The sequence below is a fragment of the Protopterus annectens genome, chromosome 7.part0 (assembly GCF_019279795.1).
Source record: "Protopterus annectens isolate FY-2018-M chromosome 7.part0, PAN1.0, whole genome shotgun sequence".
Classification (NCBI taxonomy): domain Eukaryota; kingdom Metazoa; phylum Chordata; order Ceratodontiformes; family Protopteridae; genus Protopterus; species Protopterus annectens.
The window spans coordinates 1735539928-1735561929 of record NC_056739.1 but is presented as its reverse complement, the minus strand read 5'-3'; the positions used below and the strand labels follow the sequence as shown (position 1 = coordinate 1735561929).

General features: G+C 42.1%; 1 protein-coding gene across 2 annotated transcripts in view; it reads right to left on the bottom strand.

The window, feature by feature from the left end:
* Window positions 1-22002, bottom strand: part of UNC45A (unc-45 myosin chaperone A) — a 1636854-nt gene that overhangs the window by 285977 nt on the left and 1328875 nt on the right. For both annotated transcript variants that reach the window (XM_044078271.1, XM_044078272.1), the window contains one exon: window positions 12026-12141. In XM_044078271.1, the coding sequence (XP_043934206.1) occupies window positions 12026-12141 (116 nt within the window). The remainder of the gene's footprint in view (window positions 1-12025; window positions 12142-22002) is intronic.

Sequence of the window (22002 nt, the reverse complement as noted above, 5' to 3'; positions counted from 1 at the left end):
CCGAAACCGAGACACTCGCGGTTGGCTTAACCGCGGTTTCGGCCGAAACCGCGGACCGCGAGTGTCGGTCCTTTTCCTTGCGTTTTTTAGACATTTGCGCAGTCGGAGGATCCAACGGCATAATATAAGCGAAATCGGAGCCGAAAACCTCCTCAGCAAATTCAGACCGACGTCTAAGTGTCCGCCGGTTAAAAGAAGCACAGGCTAGACAAGCTACGTCGTCGTGGTCTGGGCCTAAACAGGGTAAACAGTAAGAGTGGAAATCTTTATGAGGTATTTGTTTCCCACAAGTTAAACAGTTATTCACTTTTTCTGACATCGGCTGAGGCAAGAAAGAGTCCCCAACGGGGTACTTAGCTTTTAGAAGTCTTCAAGTAGTATTGGTAGTAATCTCTGGTTCTGACCGACCGGCACTTGCGAACAGCTTCTGCTTCGGGCCACGCAAGAAAGACTGATGAAAATGGCGTCGGCTGATGCCTTTATACCCGAATAACTGCAGCTATGACGTCGGGTGAAGTGCGACACCAGCCGAGGCCAGACCCAGACTTTGGAATCCGGCCGACCGAAGGGCTGCCTGACGACAGGACAACCCATTTGTAAGGACTGCAGATGCATCCTTGAAGGACATCCAGAGGACAGAACCGACATGGATGGAGCCGATGTCGGCTCCGATAAACTCGCAAGGGGTATCGGAGCCGACACGAGAACATCACTCGGCGTGGAGCACTCCGGCTCCGACGACACAGGGGTGCTCGGAGGAGGAATCATCGGTACAAGAACAGAGACTGGCTCCGGAGCTGACTGGGTCAGAGCCGAGAACAATTTTGCTAACACCGGCGACTGCAGGAGCCTCTGGACCACCCTATCCACATCCAAATCAGACAGCCTAGAGAATTTAGAGGAAATAGAAGGAGATCAGGATCTCCTACCTGGAGACTCATGCCTAACACTGGGTGACCGGCTCCAAATAGGCTCCAATAATATCGGGGCCGAGGTCGACTCCAGCACAACAGATACCGCCTGCGGCCCCGAGGACAAGGGAGCCAAGGAGGCAGTATCCACTTTCGAAACCTTCTTCGAGGGCTCCGAGGAGACAGATGGAGTCGGAGATCTTTTCTTGGCCTTGGAAGTCTTAGACTTTGTACTAGAAGAAGAGTCTAAGGACTCCTCAAAAGAAGGCTTAACCAGGTCCCCTCAAAATCAGCTTATTTTTTCTTTCCTGCAGTACCCTCGGGCTGAAGGCGTGGCAAAAAAGTACAGTTTTGTACCTACCATAAATGTAGATGTTCGAAGATCCACATTGCTGCAGTCCTAACACTTGGGTAGTCCGCTGTCCCAGTCGGCCCGAATACCAAAGTATAAGGCTGACGTCGGTCAAGGCGCATTATTCTGACATCAGGACGTCAGGGTATAAATGCGCATGACCGACGTCATATCCTCAGTCTTTTCTTGCCCCAGATGTCAGAAGACCCTAAAAAGATAAGGCCAAAACCAAAAAACACCAAACACTCCTATACCAAATATATGTACAATATATACAAATTTACAAAAGTACAACCCCACACACAACCACCCCTAAACACAGAGGGAAGGAGGAGGGTGGACTGCAGCAATGTGGATCTTCAACATCTACATTTATGGTAGGTACAAAACTGTACTATGTTCTTCATCTCACATTGCTGCAGTCCTAACACTTGGGTAGAATCCCAAAGCAGAGGTAAGGGAGGCTGGCAAATCATAAAGAAGCAGGAGCAGTCAACATGCCCTGCAAAATAGCCGTGGCAAAACCAGCCCTAGCTTTAGAGTAGAGAGGAAGGTGGTAATGCTTAGAGAAAGTATGCACTGAACTCCAAGTAGCTGCCTCCAAAATATCCTTAGTTGCCACCCCCCTTAGAAATGCTGTTGAAGTGGCAGTAGCCCTAGTGGAATGAGGCCTAATCCCAGCTGGAATCTCCTTGCCATGATGGGAATAACAAAATGCAATGCTAAACCCAATCCACTTAGAAATAGTTTGTTTTGACACAGGCTTGCCCTGAGAACTCAAAGCAAAAGAAACAAACAACTGCTGAGACTGCCTAAAATCCTTAGTCCTGCTTAAATAATAACGCAACTGCCTGTGTACATCTAAAGTGTGCAAAATCTTTTCCCCCTTATTTTGGGGATCTGCATAAAAAGTAGGCAAATGAATAGTTTGGTTTAAAGCCACACTAGAGACCACCTTAGGCATAAAGGAAGGATTAGTAATGTAATGATACCCTATCCTTATGGAAAATCAAAAAAAGCTCAACCGCCATAAGGGCCTGCAATTCAGAAACCCTTCTTGCAGAAGTAATGGCCAACAAAAAAGCAGTCTTCCATGACAAGTATTTCAATTCAGCGGTAGCCGCAGGCTCAAAAGGTTGTAGAGTAAGTTTCTCCAACACAAAATTGAGGTCCCAAGCAGGAGTAGGAGCTCATGGGGTCTTATATTCTTTGCCCCTCTAAGAAATTGCTTGAACAAAGGATGAGAAAACAATGGTGGATCACAGTCATAGTGAGCTGAAATTGCTGCAGCATGAATCTTAATGGAAGAGAAAGACAAACCTTTGTCCAATAACTCAGTAAGATATTGAAGAGCCACACTCAAATTAGGCTCAGAAACCTCCAAATCCTTTGCTGCACTCCAAAATAAAAATCTCTTCCATTTTTCTGCGTACACTTTCCTTGTACTAGGTCTTCTGGCTTCCATAATCACATTCAAAACTTGTTGAGGAAGTTGAGACCTGCTGTGGTTCAAAACAGAATATGCCAGGCTGTTAGATGAAGAGAGTGAAGCTTGACATTGAGTAGATGACCGTCCCTCTGAGACAATAGGTGTGGAATCAAAGGTAAAGGCCATGGAGGCTTCCTTACCAGACTCCTCAGTAATGGGTACCAGTGTTGCCGAGGCCAATCTGGAGCTATTAAAATCATCCTTGGCTTGTCTTGTCTGACCTTTAGGAGTACCTTTGGGAGGAGAGGCAGAGGTGGAAAGGCATACATATGAAGATTTTTCCAACGGAAAGAAAGAGCATCCACTTTCCAAGCTGTGTGATGAAACCTTTTCGTGCAAAACTCTGGCAGCTGGTGGTTTAGTGGAGAAGCGAACAGATCTATGTCTGGAGTTCCCCATGACACTGTCAATTTCCGAAATACATGAAGATCCAGTTTCCACTCGTGGGGATCCATGATTTGCCTGCTTAACACATCTGCTAAGGAGTTCTGTGCTCCCGGCAGAAACCTTGCCTGAAGATTTAGTTGCAAGCTGAGCGCAGTCTCCCACAAAATCATTGCTTGCCTGCATAGAGGATAAGAATGTGTTCCCCTTGTTTGTTGATGTACCACATGACAGTTGTGTTGTCTGTTAGAATCAACACCTGCCCTGGAAGAAGTAACTCCTTGAAAGCCATTAATGCAAACTGGACTGCTAACATCTCCTTCATGTTGATATGTAGATGCTGTAGTCTGGCAGGCCACTTGTCTTGTATCCACTTTCCATTCAGATGAGCTCCCCAAGCTATGTCTGAGGCATCTGTCGTTAGAATCTGACTCGCCTCTGGCGGGTCACAGAGAGTCCCTTGTTTAGGTGACATTCCTGAGCCCACCACAAAAATTCCTTTTGAATGCAAGGTATTATTTGAATGACAGTGTCCAAACCCTGGCAGTGCTGTGTCCATACATTTTTGAGATACCATTGCAGCTTCCTCATATGCAGTTTGGCATTGGGAAGCACCAGAATACAAGATGCCATGAACCCTAAGGCTTGAAGGACTGTCCTTGCAGTCAGCCCGGACTGAAGAGATAGTTGATGGAAGTAAAGGGAAAGATTCTTTTGTTTGTCCGGGGTTAAAAAGGCCATCTGGGTTGCTGTATTCAGTCTCACACCCAGAAAGCACATGTCTTGAGAGGGTACTAGACTGGACTTTATTTCGTTCACAGAATACCCCAGGCATCTTAGCACTGCTATCACATATTCCAAATGCTGAAAGGTCTTCCTTTTCTTGAGCCAGAATCAGGCAGTCGTCCAAGTAAGGATAGATTTGTATTCCTTTTAGCCTGAAGTAAGCTATCACTGGAGCCAGAACTTTTGTGAATACTCTGGGCAGTAGATAAGCCAAAGGGCAATGCAGAGAACTGATAATGGGAATTCCCAGCTCGAAACGCAGATACTTCCTGCAACTTAGTCTGATAGGCACATGAAGGTAAGCCTCCTTGAGATCTAAAGTTACCATCCAGTGATCTTTTCCCAGCAGAGGTAAAAGCTGTTGTAACGTCAACATTTTGAACTTGGGAATGTCCAGATAAGTGTTGAGGATAGATAAATCCAAAATTGGTCTCCATGTGTTCCCCTTTTTTGGTACTAGGAACAGGCGAGAATAAAATCCTAGGCCCCTTTCTGGCACAGGAACCGGCTGAATGGCCCCTATTTGGAGCAACAGAGAAATTTGCTTGTGAGCCTCTTTTCTTTGTAGAGGAGGAATGTCTGGCATGCCTTTGAAAGGAGGCAAGGTATGGAAATAAAACCTGTAACCGTGGTGAATGATATCCAATACCCATCTGTCTTGGGTAATTAAACTCCAATTTTCTTTGAAAAGTGCCAGCCTTCCTCCCAAAGGTGCTGCCAGACGAGAAGGCTCTGGCAGCTGAAAAGGCAGGTCATTGGGTCTGTTTACGAAAGGACTGACCCCTGCCCTCACCAGAAGACTGAGCAGGTGAACTCCCTGTTCTAGGCCTAAAAGAACCTTGAGTTCTGCCCCTACCACGTCTAGACCTACCCCTAGACTGGGAATCATAAGAAGGATATGTCCACCCCTTAGTAGGCCAATTTCTACTAAACTTGGAGGCTGAACCTGCAAAAAATCTTTAACAGTCTGCATAGACTTAGCCTTGTCCTCCATTTTCTTTAAAACTGCTTCCACAGGCGAACCAAACAACACATCAGATTGTAACAGAGCATCTAAAATCCTTGTCTTAACATGCTCAGCCAAATTCTGATCCCTCAGCCAGGCGTGCCTCGAAGAACAGAACCAGTGGCAGCCACCCTCGAAGAGGCCTGTACAGCATCAAAACCACATTGCAAAGAATGCTTACCCACCTGTTCAGAAACATGAACTAAATCCTGCAACTCTTTACACTCAATACCTTCCAGAGCATCCACCTTAGACTTCAATTGTGAAAGGAGATAATTTTGGTATTTTAACATGTGAAACTGGCAATTCAAAGCCCTCATGGCTAAAGTGGAAGAAGTATACACCTTCTTTCCCCATCTATCCAAAGCCCTTGCCTCTTTATCAGGAGGAACAGGATTTTTAACAACAGAAGCCTTAACACCTTTAGGCCCCTGAGAAACAGTTTCTGGGTCTGCCCTAGGACTCTTAAAAGATACTTATGAGCTTCAGGCACCCTATAATACCTATCCGGTTTAACTGGGGCAGGAGGCAAAGAATCAGGGTTCAGGAAGCCTCTGCAAAAACATCTTCCACCACATCCAGAACAGGAGGTATAGCTAAAGGCCTATGCTGGGGTAGAAACAAAATTCCCTAAGCCTTTTCCTGGAATCAGAGAAATCTTGACCTTCCCATTTAAAATGCTCCCTCATGGAATGAAGAGTCTCTGAAAAGAAAAATCCTCAGGAGGAGAAGCGAAGGAGTAGAATCATCTACATCAGAATCAGAATAAGGAGGATACTCCTGTAAGTCTTCAGCCGAAGACTCAGAAGCCTCGAACACTGCTCAAAACTCTCAAGCTCAGGTTCCACCCTAGGCCTCTTATCAGGAGGGGGCATAGAACCCCTAATCATAGTAATCAAATCTTCTGCCATTTTAAGCATATGTTTCTTAGGCAGAGACCCTGAAGAACAAGGAGAGACACCCACTGAAGTTAAACCTGGCCTGCCTCTCAAGAAGCCTTGGAAACAGAAGGGAGGGCCTAACCACCTTAGGAAGGGAGGGAGAACAGCTACCTGAGAAGCCCCTTCAGCCTGGCCTACCTCCTGAGAGGACACATCTTGTAACAGTAAAGTCTCTCCCTGAGACCCCAAAGAAACTTCTGGCAGAACCTCCGGCTCCACCGAGCCCTCTAAAGAACCGTCGTCCGGGACAGACGGTTCTTCCAACCTAGGCTTTGCTGCTTTGTCCTTGCGCTTTTTGAGCGCCGGAGCATCCGGCGGCATTTTATAATTACAACGCTTCCCAAAACTAACCTGGCACAGTCTAATCTTCTCTTTATAGTGCGTTTGTTAAATCTAGCACAAGAGCGACATCCAACAACGTCGTGCTCAGGCCCTAAGCAAGGTATACACAAGGTATGGTAATCCCTATGAGGTATCTGTTTCCCACAAGAAATACAGTTATTCACTTTTTCTGACATCCGGTTAAATACTGAGGCAAGAAAAACCAAAATATTCCCCAACGGGTACTTAGCCAACTTTGATTCGGTCTGAAACTCCGACTTCAGAAAATTTCAGAACGCCAACCTGCACTCGCAATACTGCTTCTGCATCGGACCATGCGGCAAAAAAGACTGAGGATATGACGTCGGTCATGCGCATTTGTACCCTGACGTCTTGACGTCAGAATAATGCGCCTTGACCGACGTCAGCCTTATACTTTGGTATTCGGGCCGACTGGGACAGCGGACTACCCAAGTGTTAGGACTGCAGCAATGTGAGATGAAGAACATCTGCAGGACTCTTGTAGGTGAATAGCACCAAGACAATAAACGTAGATAGAATGCCCATCTGTAATGGACATCTTGTAGCCACATTTTGAGCATTTTTTTAAACCCAGAGGGTTTATGCTTTTTCTGTTCTTTAGACATAGTAATTCACAACACCCACTCAACCGACAACGACAGACACAAGAGGAAGGTGGGAAAAACCAAACTACGAACAGCCAAGGAAACTCTAATTTAAACGTTTCTTTGGTGCCGCAAGGAAAATCTAACTACCGACCAAAAAAACAAACAAAACACAAGTTTACACAAAAAAACAACATAGGAGAGGACTAGGTCCTCTAATTTAAACAGGCCTAGCCCGCCAAAACAGAGGGATATCCACAAAACACAACACTCGCTTACACAGTACACTCACAATGAAAAACTAAGTATTAAAAGAGCTTTTTACAAGAGAACAGACTGCTAAAGACTTATGAAAAGTTTTGAAAAAGGGACTTAGCCACAGCCAAGCGAGACCACGTCCTAACTCTACGAGCGGCAAACGAGATCTGGGGCTAGGGCGAGGTGCATCTTGAGATACCAGATTAGCCCAGCCAATTAGAGACTTTGTGCTAGAGAAATAAGCTGGCTGAGTCGGAGCCGATTCTTGGCTCCGAACCGTGAGTAAAGAATGTAGGCGAGATAGGACCACATAACATCATAGGTTAAACAGTTTAAGGAACATGTCTGCAACAGCAAGTGTAACAAAGTTAATTACACAGGTTCATAGGTAGGTACTAGGCTATTGACCCTGGGGCCTATACAAGCCCAGCCAAAAAGGTACCCTGGCTTTTGCCACCCAAGAAAATTATTTTCCTGTGCCACTGTCGAGCAGAGCCACAGAGGTGATCCCCAGGGTGAATTTCCTATTTCCCATCCAGTCATCAAAATTTTTCTTGAAGAGTGCTAATGAGGAGCTTTGTTTGATATAGATAGGTAGTTTATTCGAGCATGGGAAGTCTCTGGGACAGGAATCTATCCCTCTGGCATGTTCTGTTTACTGTGGTGACAAGGTTTAGGCCCCTAAAGCGTGTAGCTCGGAGGGATTGGGATTTCTTTAAGTGGAGCATGTCCAACAGCTCTGGGTTTGACATAGCTTTGTATGTTAGGCAGAGATCACCTCTGAGTAGGCGATATGCGACGGAGTAAAGCTGGAGTTTTTTGAGACGGTATGCATAGGGCATCTATTTGAAGCCGATAATCCTCTTTGTGAGGTATTTCTGCGGCCTTTCCAGCTGTTGTAGATGTCTTGAGAGGTACATACCAAATGAGGCGTTGTACTCTATAATGGGTCTAATGAGTGATGAGTAGAGGGGAACAATGACCTCTTTTTTTCTGGATGAGAAACCTTTTGTGATGAGGTGTGCCACGTAGAAGGATTTCCTGACTACTGTGGCGATGTGATTATCAAAGGACAGACTACTGTCCACCTGTGTCCCAAGGTCTCTTGTTACACTTTCGGTGTTAAGTATACTACCGCCTATGTTGTAGTTCATTGGTACAGAGTTTTTACCAAAGGGGATGACAATGCACTTTTTGGCATTGAGCTTGAGGCCACGGCTTTGACACCAGGCATCTGTCTCAGTGAGGCCCTTTTGTAGGATGTCCACATGATTAGGAGTTTTGATTATGGCTCCTAGTTTGCAGTCATCTGCAAACTTCGTTATCCAAAGACCTTCTGTGTTAGCCTGTAATTCAGAGAAGTAGATACCAAACAGGAGAGGACCCAGGACCGAACTCTGTGGTACTCCACTTGTCACTGGTCTGAAGTCGGATTTGGAGTCCGCTACTTTCACAGTGTGGGTTCTGTCAGTGAGCCAGTTGGCAACCCATCTTGTGACATAGGGATTTATACCTAGTTTAGTGAGTTTATCTGTAATTCCAGAGTGGGGGATGGTGACGAAAGCCTTGGCAAGATCTAGATAGGCTGTGTGAACCACCCTACCCTTGTCTACGGCTTTGGTGACTGCTTCAAAGAAGTCTATCAGGTTTAGGAGACATGATCTGCCTTTTACAAACCCGAACTGGGTGGGGTCCAGAGTTTGGAGATTACCAATGTCTTTGTTTATAAGTTCCATGATGATACGTTCCATGGCCTTGCAGACCAGACTCGTCAGGCTAATGGGGCGGTAGTTCCCGGGGTCAGTGGTGGCTCCCCCCTTGTGGAGTGGGATAACCGTCGCTGTGCGCCATTCAGCAGGCACAAAGCCTGAGGTGAGGCTATGATTGAACATGGTACTTAATTGGGGTGCCAGTTCATTCTGTAGTTCATGTAGAACGCAGCCTGGGATGTTGCCTGGTCCCATGGATGCTGTGTTCTTGGCTTTGGAGAGTGTGGTTTTTACCTGTGCAGCCGTGATTACAGGAACTTTGCATTCTTCCGGTACAGAGATGGGCTCTTTAGGGGTGAGAGGGGGGTAAAGTTAGCACTGAACCTATCTGCCAGGATGTTGGCAATATCAGTTGGGTCTGTATATTTAGTGCCATTGTGCTGTAACTCAGAGCAGGTCTGAGTGCTGCCACTGAGATTCTTGACATAGCTATAGAATGCTTTGTGCTTGTCTTTAGAATCAGTGGGTGATTTTGTTTTCGTAACTAGCCTTAGAGGATTTTATCAGGGATCGCAGCTTCTTTCTGAGGCCGACCAGGGAGCTCCTCCACTCATGGGATTTTACTCTCTTTTGCAAGTTTCTTCCTTCTGTTGTACAGTTTGATTACGGCAGGCGACCACCAGATTGGCTTCCTTTTTTTGGAGGATAGAGTCTTGGTTCTGTTTGGGATAGCACGATCCATGAACTCATGTAAGTGCTTATAAAGTGCAATTGTTTAGGATTCAGTAGTCGTAACTGTATTGTCCATCTGCATGGGTGTCATGAAGTTCACCACTACTGTTTTAAGCATGAAGTTAACTTTGGAGAAATTTTGTACCATGGTTTCCTTAATGGGGGGTGGGGGCAGGATGTGGATATCTAGGGTAATTAGCTTATGGTTGGATCGGACCAATGAGGTGTTGATTGCAGGTGTGGAACACCGGTCACTCATGTTGGTAATGACTAGATCTAGGATATTGTTGCCCTTGGTGGGGGTGTGGATAAGTTGATCCAGGGCATTGGAGTTTATAAATTCCAGAAAGCGTTGAGTGAAGAAGTTGGTACATGAGTAGTTTTCCCAGTTAATGGTGGGGTAGTTGAAATCGCCCATTACTAGGGTGTTTGGTTGAACCCTAATATTTTCCAGTACACCAAGAAAAGAGGAGTGGGAATTCTGGGGCATGGTGGGTGATCTGTAGCAAGCTACAATTTGGATTGCAGTTTTGCCTAGAGTTAGTTGCACTTGGATAACCTCGGCTGCATTATGCCGAGCAACTAGCCTGGAGGTGTGGATATCCTTAATGAATATGGACACACCTCCACCTTTGGTGTTCCGGTCCAGGTTACATGGCCGAAAAGTGTGGTATGAGTTATAGTCTGGTAGTGCAAGGGTGCTCTCTGGAGCCTTGAACCAGGTCTCAGTCACTGCACAGATATTGATGTTCTCCATTTTAAGGAGTGCCTCGAGTGAGTGCATTTTGAGATTTAGACTTCTAGCACTGAGTTGCATCACCCTCAGTTTTTGCTTGCCTGTTCCTGTTACAGTGGTGAATTTGTCATTTGAACCTTGCCTAAAAAAGGCACTATAGGGGCGGCAAGAACCTTAGCCAGCATCCGGAATCCCAGGGATGACAGGTGTAGGCCATCTCTGGAAAAGCATCATGGTCTGTCAACCATGTCATCCCAGACAGACAGATACTGGATCCCTTTAGAATGGCACCAGAAGCTTAGCCAATTGCTGAAGTCAATCATTTTGTCCTTGTACTGCAGCATCATTCTGGGAGATGGCAGAATATTACTCAGGGCTAGGGTCATACCTGCCTGGGCTACAAGATCGGAAAGCTCTTCCATGTCTCTTTTCACGTAGTCCAGGGAGGTACATCTCAGGTCGTTCACACCACCATGGACAACGACAGAGTCATATTTGTACTTGTTGTGGAGTGACCTGAGTGCGTGGGTTACGTGGTGGATCCTGGCACCCAACAGGCAGCTGACAGTAACCTTCTCCTTGTTTAGCCTGGTGAGTGGGACATCAGTGTGCCTGACTATAGAGTCACCTATGACTAGTGTGTTGGGTACGTTGTTTTGCCTTATTGGCTGTGGTTGAGTGGCACACTGAGTCTGCGGGCTATGTGTCATTTGGGTTGTGTTGGGGGATGGAGGTTGCTTGCATTTCTGCTTTGGAGGTCTCTGTTGCTTGAGAAGATTATTATATAGAACCTCTGTGAATGTTTTTGTGTTTCTATGTGTGTATTTTGGTGGTGTAGATTTAGTAAGACTACGTGATGAGTGTGGTGTGGTGCAAGTGTTTACCTTCTCCTCTTGACTGTCAAGTTCAGTCTTGATTGGAGAGAACTTTACCTCCAGTTTGGCTAGATAAGTGCATGTCTCACAGGTTGTAGTGTTGGGTGGTAGGAGGAGAGGGTTGTCTGTACACTGTAAGGTCCTGTGGAGGAAGGATTTTTGGGCTAGCATCATCAGTAAATGATCTATAGAGATCACTGCGGAGTAAAGTATTTGGATATTTCAGGACTTTGGATGAAATTTGCATGGGTGAATTTAGTAGTAAATTTTTTGCAAGGAGGTTGGCAATGTCTTATTGGGCAAGAAAAGGAAGCGTCATCATGAATACGTTCACAGCAATGTAGGTTATTTTTTTCTCTCAGTTTTCTAACATAGTTAAAAAAAAATTATAATTCTGACATAGATAAAGAAGGATTTATAATTCTCTTTGGCTACACAAGCCAGCCTATGTTCATGTGGTCTTTTAGTGGACCTGATAGTGTTTTTCAGTTTTTTTGTAACGTTTTTGATACTACCCTTGAGAGGATGGGGGTTTTGGATATGCTATATAATTTAAGGAGTTTCTGTCTTTTACAGTTGAGTTTATTTATGTGGGAAGGGGGGTGGACCATCAGGGTGGTTTGTTTTTGAATTTCCTGTTATACTTTTCTCTGGTAGGATCTGCTTCTGACTACTAACTTCTGAATAATTATCTCGGTAAGGCATTGAAAAGGATTTATAGGTATCCTCAGCATTTGACAAACCTAACAAAAAGAAGTCTGAACCTGTGGCAACTTCTTTTCATAAATGAAAATTCATAGCTAGATATTGTGAAAACAGAGGGTCTTGATGCTTGCAAGTGATTTGTGACACATGAAACATAACAGTGAAGTGAGCATAATTAGAATGAGCACACATACCTCAGTCTTTCACTGATCCCTGCAAGATTAGTTAATGCCATCAGTGCCTCAAAATTCTGCAGTGCTGTTCGGTCCAGATGCAAGAGTCCAACTAGGGGACGTACTACCTCATAAACCTGTGGACAAATTAGCTGGTAAACATCTAGTCTGTACATGCAGAAAAATTACAAATCTGTTAGTCTGTGACTATTATAGTGCAGTAAACAACAAGATAAAATGTCCCATTCTAGAGGAAATATCCCTCAATATACCCATTAAGAATTACTGTGGCAATATAACAAATGACACCAACAGAGAACCATCTTTGTCATTTCTTATTAATATCAATTTACAAAATATGTTACTTTATCCCCTCTCCAATGAATAACTCTCAAGTGTGAATTATTAAAAGTTATATCTACACTTGCTAATACCAATTCCTTAATTTGTGCTCAGAGGCTGCCAGAATTGGTAGACTTTGATATGACTGACAATAAATCAGAGAAACGTGCCAGACCATAAAAATATCAGGGAACCTTTTATTTATTTATTTTATTTACTTATTTAATGTATATGAAAACTTAATATCTAGGCATTTTACAAAGAACAAAATAAAATATTAAAAATGTATTAAGTCAGTAAATGACAAAATCTGCAGGATGACCACAGGTAAAAAAAACAGATCCAGATAGACTATCAAATAGGCAACACTTTAGGGACCTGCTGTAAGAGTACTTGGAATCACTGACTCAAATCAAGGAAGACTGATGTTTCCATGACTAGAGCAAGGTATATACAAAATGACCTACCTGCGGTCTCTAAATATGTCTGTGCAGCTACCAACATCCCTTCATCTAATAATCCGAGGTCTCTAGCTGGGGCAGTGAGTCTTAGAAGTTCTTTAAAGTAAGCAGAATGCAGGCTGTGCTGGCCAAGGTATGTGAGGTTCAGAATTTTAAAAACACATCTAGTTACAACTGGAAATCCATAAAGATCCTGTAAGGCCAGTGTAATATGGTTGGTTCTCCATGCACTATTCTATAACCTCACAGCAGAGTTCTGGAATCACAGCAGATTTCATATATATATATATATATATATATATATATATATATATATATATATATATACACACACATACACACACACACACACACGCATCTACTTCAGTTGTTCGACCTTCTGGAATGCCGAACGTCATATGGCAGAGACCATATGACTGACATGTCAAAAGTTTGAAACTAAAATAAAAAAAAAAAAGCGCTTTTTGCAGGGGGGGCTCCCCTGCGTCCCCATACCCCCACTAATTAAATATACCAACTCCAAGATCGCATTACATTGAGGAAATCATATGGCCTCAGCCATATGGCATTCAGCACTTCAAACGGTCGATCAACTGAAGGAGATCCATATATATATATATATATATATATATATATATATATATATATATATATATATATATATATATATATATATATATATATATATATATATATATATATATATATATATATATATATATAAATAAATATACATACACACACACACACACACACACTGAAAACAAACTCCACGTATTCACCACGTTGAGGTTGAGATGCACAATATAATGTTCCAAAGAAGTAAAAGATGTGCAAAACAAATAAAGTAAACTAAAAAACTGGAGATGAGCACTTTTGGGTGTTAGTTGCACGGTAGTAATCCTCCATGTTTTACTTCGTGACTTAGTATTCGATATGTAACTCATACTATTTAGAATATATAAGAATGTTTTTATATGTATTATATATTTATATCTTATGTATACAATTTTTAATACATAAGATGCACAAAATGATGCCTTAATTTAAAAATAATAGCATTCAGTTTAAATAAAACAAGCGATCAACGTTATAAGTGGAAACTGAAAATACAGGATAATGATTTGCACTAATGTACACCAATGAAAGTGCATGAACTGGAAATTTGATCAATAGCAATTATATGACTTAAAATGATAGCTATTGGACAACTCATCCACCTATTTCACTGATTGGTTGAATTTGGAAATAACAGCTGTTGATCGGCTGATTAGCAGTTCAGCATTACTCTTAATACTGGATTTATGGCGCAAATTTTAGTAACGTTTATTGGATGACATTCGATATAAACAGAAAGTGACTGTTGAAACATAATGCAAAGGTAAAACAGTTCTCAGTTTAAATCATGTGTTTTTTTTTGAAATACTTTTAATATATAGTCAATAGTGGTGATAATACACCAAAAAAGTGCCTTATATAAAATTTCATGGTACACATAATAATAAAAATAATGTTTAAAAAAAAATGATTTACTGTTTATTGTAATTGTTGTTAAAAAAAAAAAATCATTCTTCTTGTCCCAAAAACAAAAAAAAAAAAAAAAAAAATAAAATAAATCAAAACTTTTTACATGTGATAAAATATAAAAAATAAACTTTTCTTCACTCATCACATCACTGATAACATAACAATAACAACAAGAGGAAGAAGAAGGAAGGAGAAAAAAAAAAAAAAACAACAACAACATATAAAATTGAACTAGATGGTCACACATTATAACCGTTTCTTCTTTTTTTATTTTTTTTACTGCTAATGTTTCCTCCCACATACCAGAAGGGGACAGGCATATCAAATCCAAACTCAGTAACTGCCAGTAGTGTTCTTTTTGTCTCCAAAAGCCTTAGTAAATAACTGGGTGAAAGCGCTTGGCTTAGCTGTTTGGCTTATCTTTAGAGCTGCTACTACATGGCGTTGTTTTAAAAAAAAAAAAGAAATGATTTAAATTGCCTTGATTTATTGCTACTTTGGATTATGTGTGTGGTGTGTGGATTGTGTTATTCTGGTTTATTCTTTGGTTTGTTTACTATTAGATCTGATGAAGAGTATAACACCCGAAAGTGCTCATCTCCTGTTTTTTAGTTTGTGTTTGTTTTGCATGCCTTTTACTTCTTTGGAACATTAAATTGTCTATCTCAACCTCAACATGGTGAATACGTGGAGTTTGTTTTCATTGCCCCTGGATTGCTACTGCGGATTCTTCAGCAGCCTATCGAGCTTGTTCTGGACTTGTGTGTGCGTGTGTGTGTGTGTGTGTGTGTGTGTGTGTGTGTGTGTGTGTGTGTGTGTGTGTGTGTGTATGTATATATATATATATATATATATATATATATATATATATATATATATATATATATATGTGTGTGTGTGTGTATACATACATACACATATATATATACATATACATACATATATATATATATATATATATATACACACACACACACACACACACACACACACACATGCACAAACACACATGCACACACACGCGCACGCACACCCACACACTTGAAAGATGGAAATCAGATGTCTTGATGATGGCTGAGACCTACCATCAAGAACTACACCAAAGTCACAACAGGGGACATAAATTCTATTTGATTCTCCCTTAAGTTATATTAAGAAGAAAGTCAGTGGAACATGTGACTAACGGATGGTGGCATAAATTAACATGGTATCAGTCTCTAAAGGGTTAAGCATTAGGATATGTGACAACAGCTACTGCTGAGTATTACCAAATCAGGTAAACACTTTTGAGAGAAAAAGAGGTACAGCTGGTTATCATTAGAACATAGGAACAATAGTAGGCAAGTGATCCCAGGGACCATAACAGGCCTAGCCATATACATCTTTAAACAGATGCACTTAAAAGTTCTTGTCACCCTTTGTAAGTACTCAGTAGTGCCCACTTCTCAAATAGAGGTTGGCATACATGATAACCATGGTATAAATTTATGCTTACCCATCCAATTATCAAGACTAGCCTTAGTGGTAGACAAAGTAGTACTTTTTTTGACCTGTCACGGTAACACTGCATAAGATGGGAATACAATGTTATCAACCTGTTCCTCCAATGAGCTTGGTTTATTTAGTATAAATTTAGGTCTTAGTCCAGGTCTTTGTAGCTCCACTGCTATTTTGTGGCTCAAAAAGTGAGACACGGTCACCTCAGAGCAGCCATTAGGCTGACGAGTACAACAGCTGTGCTAATTTATTGGGATAGTTAAAAGATTTAAGTCACTTATCTTTTGGGTAAAAAATCAATGGGCCTTTCCAGATGAGAGATGTGCTTGGATTTGTACATACTAAAGGGGAACTGCACTTGATGATGAATCGGATAAGGAAAGAGTACTGTGGTGAGATGACTTCTTTGGATCTTGAACATTTCTTAGGAAATTAATTGGGCTAGACAGACAGACTTCCTCACTACGGTGGAAACATAATGTTCAAATGAGAGAGAGTTGTCTTCATAAATACCCTTGTCTCTTATGACCATATTTGCTTGCAGAGGAATACCACTGAGTTTAAAGACAGATTTTTTTTGTTGAATGTTACTATGCTACACTTTTTTGAATTTAGCTTGAGACTGTTTTCAGTACACCAGGTATGTGCATATTTCAGTCCTTATTAGAGCAGTTAATATCAATGAATAATACTGCCCAGCTTGCTGTCATCAGCAAACTTAGTTAATACTTGACTTGAATGTCTGCAAACTAAATACCAAATGGGTGAGGTCCCAGCACTAATCCCCTATGGTACCCCCCACTAGTCACAATTTTATGTTCAGCAGCTCTCATTACTTGGGATCTTCTGGACAGCCAGTTTGAAATCCAGAGAAAAATGTAGGGGGTTACATTAAGTTTCTCTGCCTTTTCAATAATACCAGCATGAGAGATAGTGTCAAAAGCCTTGTCCAGATCAAGATAAGCAGTGTGTATAGAGTCACCACTGTCCACAGCCTCTGGAACTTTTACTACAAATTTTACTAGGATTAGGACACAGGATCTGCCCTCCATAAAACCAAACTGTGTGGGATCTAAGTCAGTTGTCGATGGTTGCATAAATAACTTCTGCTATTATATGCTCCATGACATTTCATATAAGGCTAGTGAGGCTGATGGGCCTATAGTCACCTGGGTCTTTAAAGGGACCACACTTGTGTAGAGGAGTCATAGTGGCTAATCTCCAAGCATTAGAAACAAAACCTATGGATAGGTCGAAGTTAAACAGTTTAAGTAGAGGCTGGGATACTGCATAGTTGCCACTGATGAGAATGCAGTCTGTGATGTAAAAGTAATCCACACACCTATACAGGAACTGAAAGCACAGACTTAACTGTAATAAACAAGCAAGCAAGGGTGTGAGTTCTACCTGGTGAGTGATAAAATACAATACTCTCCCCATAATAACCTCCTTTAGAAGTAATATGTATACTGTGAGCAAAAATAGGACCAGTATGGAGCCTCAGGATACCCTGCATGCAAGAATATAGAAAAATGAGGAATTTGCACCAGACACCACCCTCTATGAGTGGTCTAGAAATGTGGCAAACCACTGTACTTAGTACAGTACTTATGAAAACAGAGTAATACTTCAGGTGTCCAGCAGGATTCCATGATCTACCGAAGGTCAGGACAGAATACAACCTTTGATCCCTTGCCAACTGCAGTAGTTTACCCACTCGAATGGGGAATGCATCAGTGCTCAGGTTTTTCTTCAACAATCTGAGAACCTCAGCCACAGCAGGGATACCCAGACCCACTCCTGGAGCGAAGCCCATGGGTGATGTTTGCTGGCGACCCATACAGCCTAGGCAGGCTCAACCTGCAAGGGATCCTTGGAGCTTCCATGTGGGCTCACTATCAACAAAGAAAAATTTACGAGTTAGTTTCAATGCCAGATATTTGCAGGCATGAGTAGGGAAATTAAGATGCAATACATCTTGACAATGGAAACTGGTTCTTGAGAACCTGGAAGTCACCTCTCTGGTGGGGAAGGAGCCAGAACTTATGCACAAGGTTGAAAAGCACATGCTTGATCTAGCGGGTCTTATGGCTATATATCATGGATTCTGGAACCAGATTTTTGAAGCGGAGATGATCTCTCTCCTTTTCTGTGGGATACTTACATACTCCTGGCTGACAGCATTATAGCTGGAGTTTGTACTTGTGGATAAGAAGGTCACCTCAGTGTTGTTGCAGACTGTGGAAATAAATCCCTGACTAATGATTGAATAACTATTACATCCAAGTGCACAGAATATTTGTCCTTCTTGGGGACAGTGGGTTCAGTGCTTGAAAGGGTACTACCTACTGATGTTGTAGCCCTACCTGGAGACTTTTTTGCTGATGTGGGGAATGACAGATACTTGGAGAGGCATGACTGGGAAGCAAGGCTTGCATTATTGAAATCAGAGTATTGAAACTTTACTAGACTTTTGTGATAGAGATGGACTGTCAATTACAAATACTTTGCTTGGTTACACAGCACCTTGGGCCTTTTCTACAATTGGAACTACTTTGGCTTCTGTTCTGATGTCATTTCTTCATCTGTCCCACACTGCGAATCCTACCATCCACTGCAGGCACTTGCTCTCCATCACCTCTAGCTTCCTCAACTGCTCTGCCTTCACTGTCCAGGTTTCTGTACCATGCAGAAATATTGGCCATACCACTGTTTTGTACACCTTACTTTTCTGGTTCTATGGTATTCTGTCACGCACTACTCTAACACTCTGTTAGTTGGTTGTAGCCCCACTAATTCTAGTGTTGACCTCCTCATTCTGACTTCCCTTCTCTTCAGCTACCCAGATACCTGAAGTGGTTAACCTGCTTCAATACTTTCCCATTTGCTTCTATGACAACTGTCTTGTCTGTACTCAAGTTCATTGCATGTGCTTTAAATTTTGCATTCCATACCCTTATCACTTGCTGAAGTCCCTGTTCAGAGTCTGCTTGTAATGTTGCATAGTCTGCAAACAGCAGCTTTATTGATCTATCTCCTCTGACCTATTTGCTAATGTAGTCCAGCACCAGTATAAACAGAAGTAAACTCAGAGCTGAAGCCTAATGTACACCCAGTCCCACAGAATCCCTCTGTGAGGATGAAACACTGTACATGTGTCACTGAGTCCATGGACATAGCCTTCCTAATTTCACCAAAGTTTCTTGGACTTCAAACACACTCAGGACCATCCAAATCAACTTTCTTGGGACCTTCTCATATACTTTTTCAAAGTCTAGGAATGTCCAGTTGGAGACTCTGTCATCTCTCCACTATGTATCTGACAGCAAACAATGGGTTAGTTTTGCTGCACCCTGATCTGAATATGAACTGCTCATCCCCCATCTTAATTTATACTCCCCACATATTTATCGGGTCTATATTATATCATCGAACGCTTAAAAAAGCGAACAATGATTAATTGAACCCATGTAAGCAAAAGCTTACAATCTCGAAAGCTCAGAACAGTAATTTTTTTCCAATGGGAAAAAAATCGCTGTTCCAAAAAAAAAAACAAAAAAAAAAAAGAAGAAAAAATTGAAATAATACATAATATGGGGGACTGTGCCCCTCACACCCTCCTACTTAAATATACCAACTCTGAGATTGCACTACAGTGTCGAAAATGGCAAAGTAACGGAAGTGGCCAAGCAAATTCTTTTCCTGGGAAAGAATTTGCTTAAAAGCCGCTTCACCACTTTGCCTTTTCGTGTTTTAAGTTTGACCAAGGCGCATTCTATATAATGCGTCTTCGGTCATCTAACAGGAACCCTATTGATCAATCACCTTCTGCTGCACTGTCATGCAGTGTGACAGAGGAATATGACACTTCTATACTGTACACAGTTGTGAATATCCTCTTTGTTGTTGTACACCAGCTTGAATGCTTATTCTACAGTCATTAGATGCAGCTCATTTCCCCCTATCTCACCCAACATCTTGATCATATCTGCTGTGCTTAATCTGAGCCTGCTGCTTTCCCTGACTTTATTTTCCTTAGTGCTGTTCTTACTTCTTCTAGGGTGAGTTCTTCCTCTTTCACTGTAGGCTGTCTACGGGGCAATACAGTTTCTGTGAGCTTTTCTTTGTCATTCAGAAGCTGCTGCAAGTACTCTTCCTATGTGCCTTTGATATTATGTAGACTGCTTAACAGGTTGTTGCTGGTATCTCTTATGAATGTTATCTGATAACTATCTTCTTTATATTTCTGTCTTTGCCTTGCAACCTAAGAGAGTTTCTTTATGCCAAGTGCTGAGTCACTTTGTAGAAGATGGTAGAATGCCTTGTTCTTTGCTACTGTGACTATTCTCTTAGTCTCTTTGTTAGCCAACCAGTGTTCCTCCTTAGCCTAGTCTGTCTTGTCCATCTTGCACCTTTTCCTGTACTATTATCTTCTGATAATTTCCAGAACTTCTGCATTCCACCACCAGCCTTCCTTAAGTACCTTATTTCCATACCTGGCTCGACCACATATCTGTTCTATAACTTGCTGTCTGGAGATGCTGCCATTCTTCTTCAACTCCACCTATCTCCTCTTCTTCTTGAGGTGCAAGAAACAGGAGTACCTTCCTTGAACTCTTGTGCTTTCAGTCTAGTCTACTTCCAGGTCTTCAACCTAGTTTCTGACCTTACACAGTCTTCTCTAACCACTGCTTGCAGCTGATTGAGACCACCAGTGGTTTAGGCTGTAGGTCTACTGTTTCACTGGGGGTGACTTTGCAATCTCCACTTCTGCCCCAATGCCCTTTCCTTACTAGGAGGAAGTCTACCCGAGTTGTATGTTGGCCACTCTTGCATGCAATCTTCTTGCTGTATCTCTCCTCCATTACTCCTGTTACTTCACTCACGTGGGCCTAGGCAGTCCACATATCCTGATCAATTAGTCCCAATATGAGCATTCAGGTCCCCCATTATCAACACCAATTCATGTTGTCCTGCTTTAGCTAGTATGTCTGGCAACTGCAGAGAGTATATATTCTCTTCCTTACCATCACAACCCTGCTGTGGAGCACAGCCAGAGAATATAAACACTGCCATGTCTTTACACTGGAGCCTGTCTATCACTGATTCTGTTGACATCGTTGCATGTCTTAAGAAGACTCAACCTCACCACAACTCCCACACCCTTTCTAATATGCCCTCCCACTGTGTAATACACTTTGGATCCCAAGCCAACTTACCTTGCTGCACAGCCTTTACACCTTGTCTCCTGGATACACAGGATGTCCAGTTTCCTCCTTTCTCAATATTTGTGTCAACTGGATCATGAGGTTCAATTATTTTCTCTCTATGCAGGGCAGTTTCTGTCATAATTTAAAATTAGGCTGCTATCACAGAAAGGGTTAAATAGGCATTATGATATACCAAAAAATGAGTATGTAATAATGCAGCAAAAAGGATTATTTCCAAATGTAATCCCTATCGATATTTATATTTTGAAGAAGTTCAATAAGTATCTCAAAAGGAAACTATAAACAGAAATTGTTAGTTATGACACCTGGGCAGAGATTGTAAGTACCAAAAACTGGATACTTATTGCGTAAAGCTTTAACCAGAATACCCAGCTGATTTTTGAATAAAGCAGAAATAGACAGCTAATTTATTTTACTCTAAATAAAACTCATGAACCGTTTGACAGAAATATTAAGAACGAGAAACTTAGAAGTAGGCAGTATCTACAAAAATAACCTTCAACATTTAGGTTTTCCACATTGGTTTCATGCCACAGATCTCAGGAAACAATGGGAGAACAGCTTCTACATGACCATCACTGCAGTACACTGTAACTGTGTATTATCAAGTGACAATACCTTAATGCAAACTAATGTGGTTGGAATGACAGATTCCAACTGTTTGAGCAACATTTTACTAACATGTTAACACTGCAGGATGCAGCACAACTGACCCGATGTTTGCAGTGAGACAAACAGTTGAAAAGAAGCTAGAGATGAGGAGAGAGTCCAACTGGGCATTCCTAGACTTAAAGAAAGCATATGACAAGGTCCCAAGAAAGCTGATCTGGGTAGTACTGCGGTGGTTTGAGGTCCCAGAAACATTGGCAGAATTAGTGCAGGCTATGTACAAGGACCCAGCGACTTAAGTATGAACATTGTTTGGCCTCACAGAGGGGTT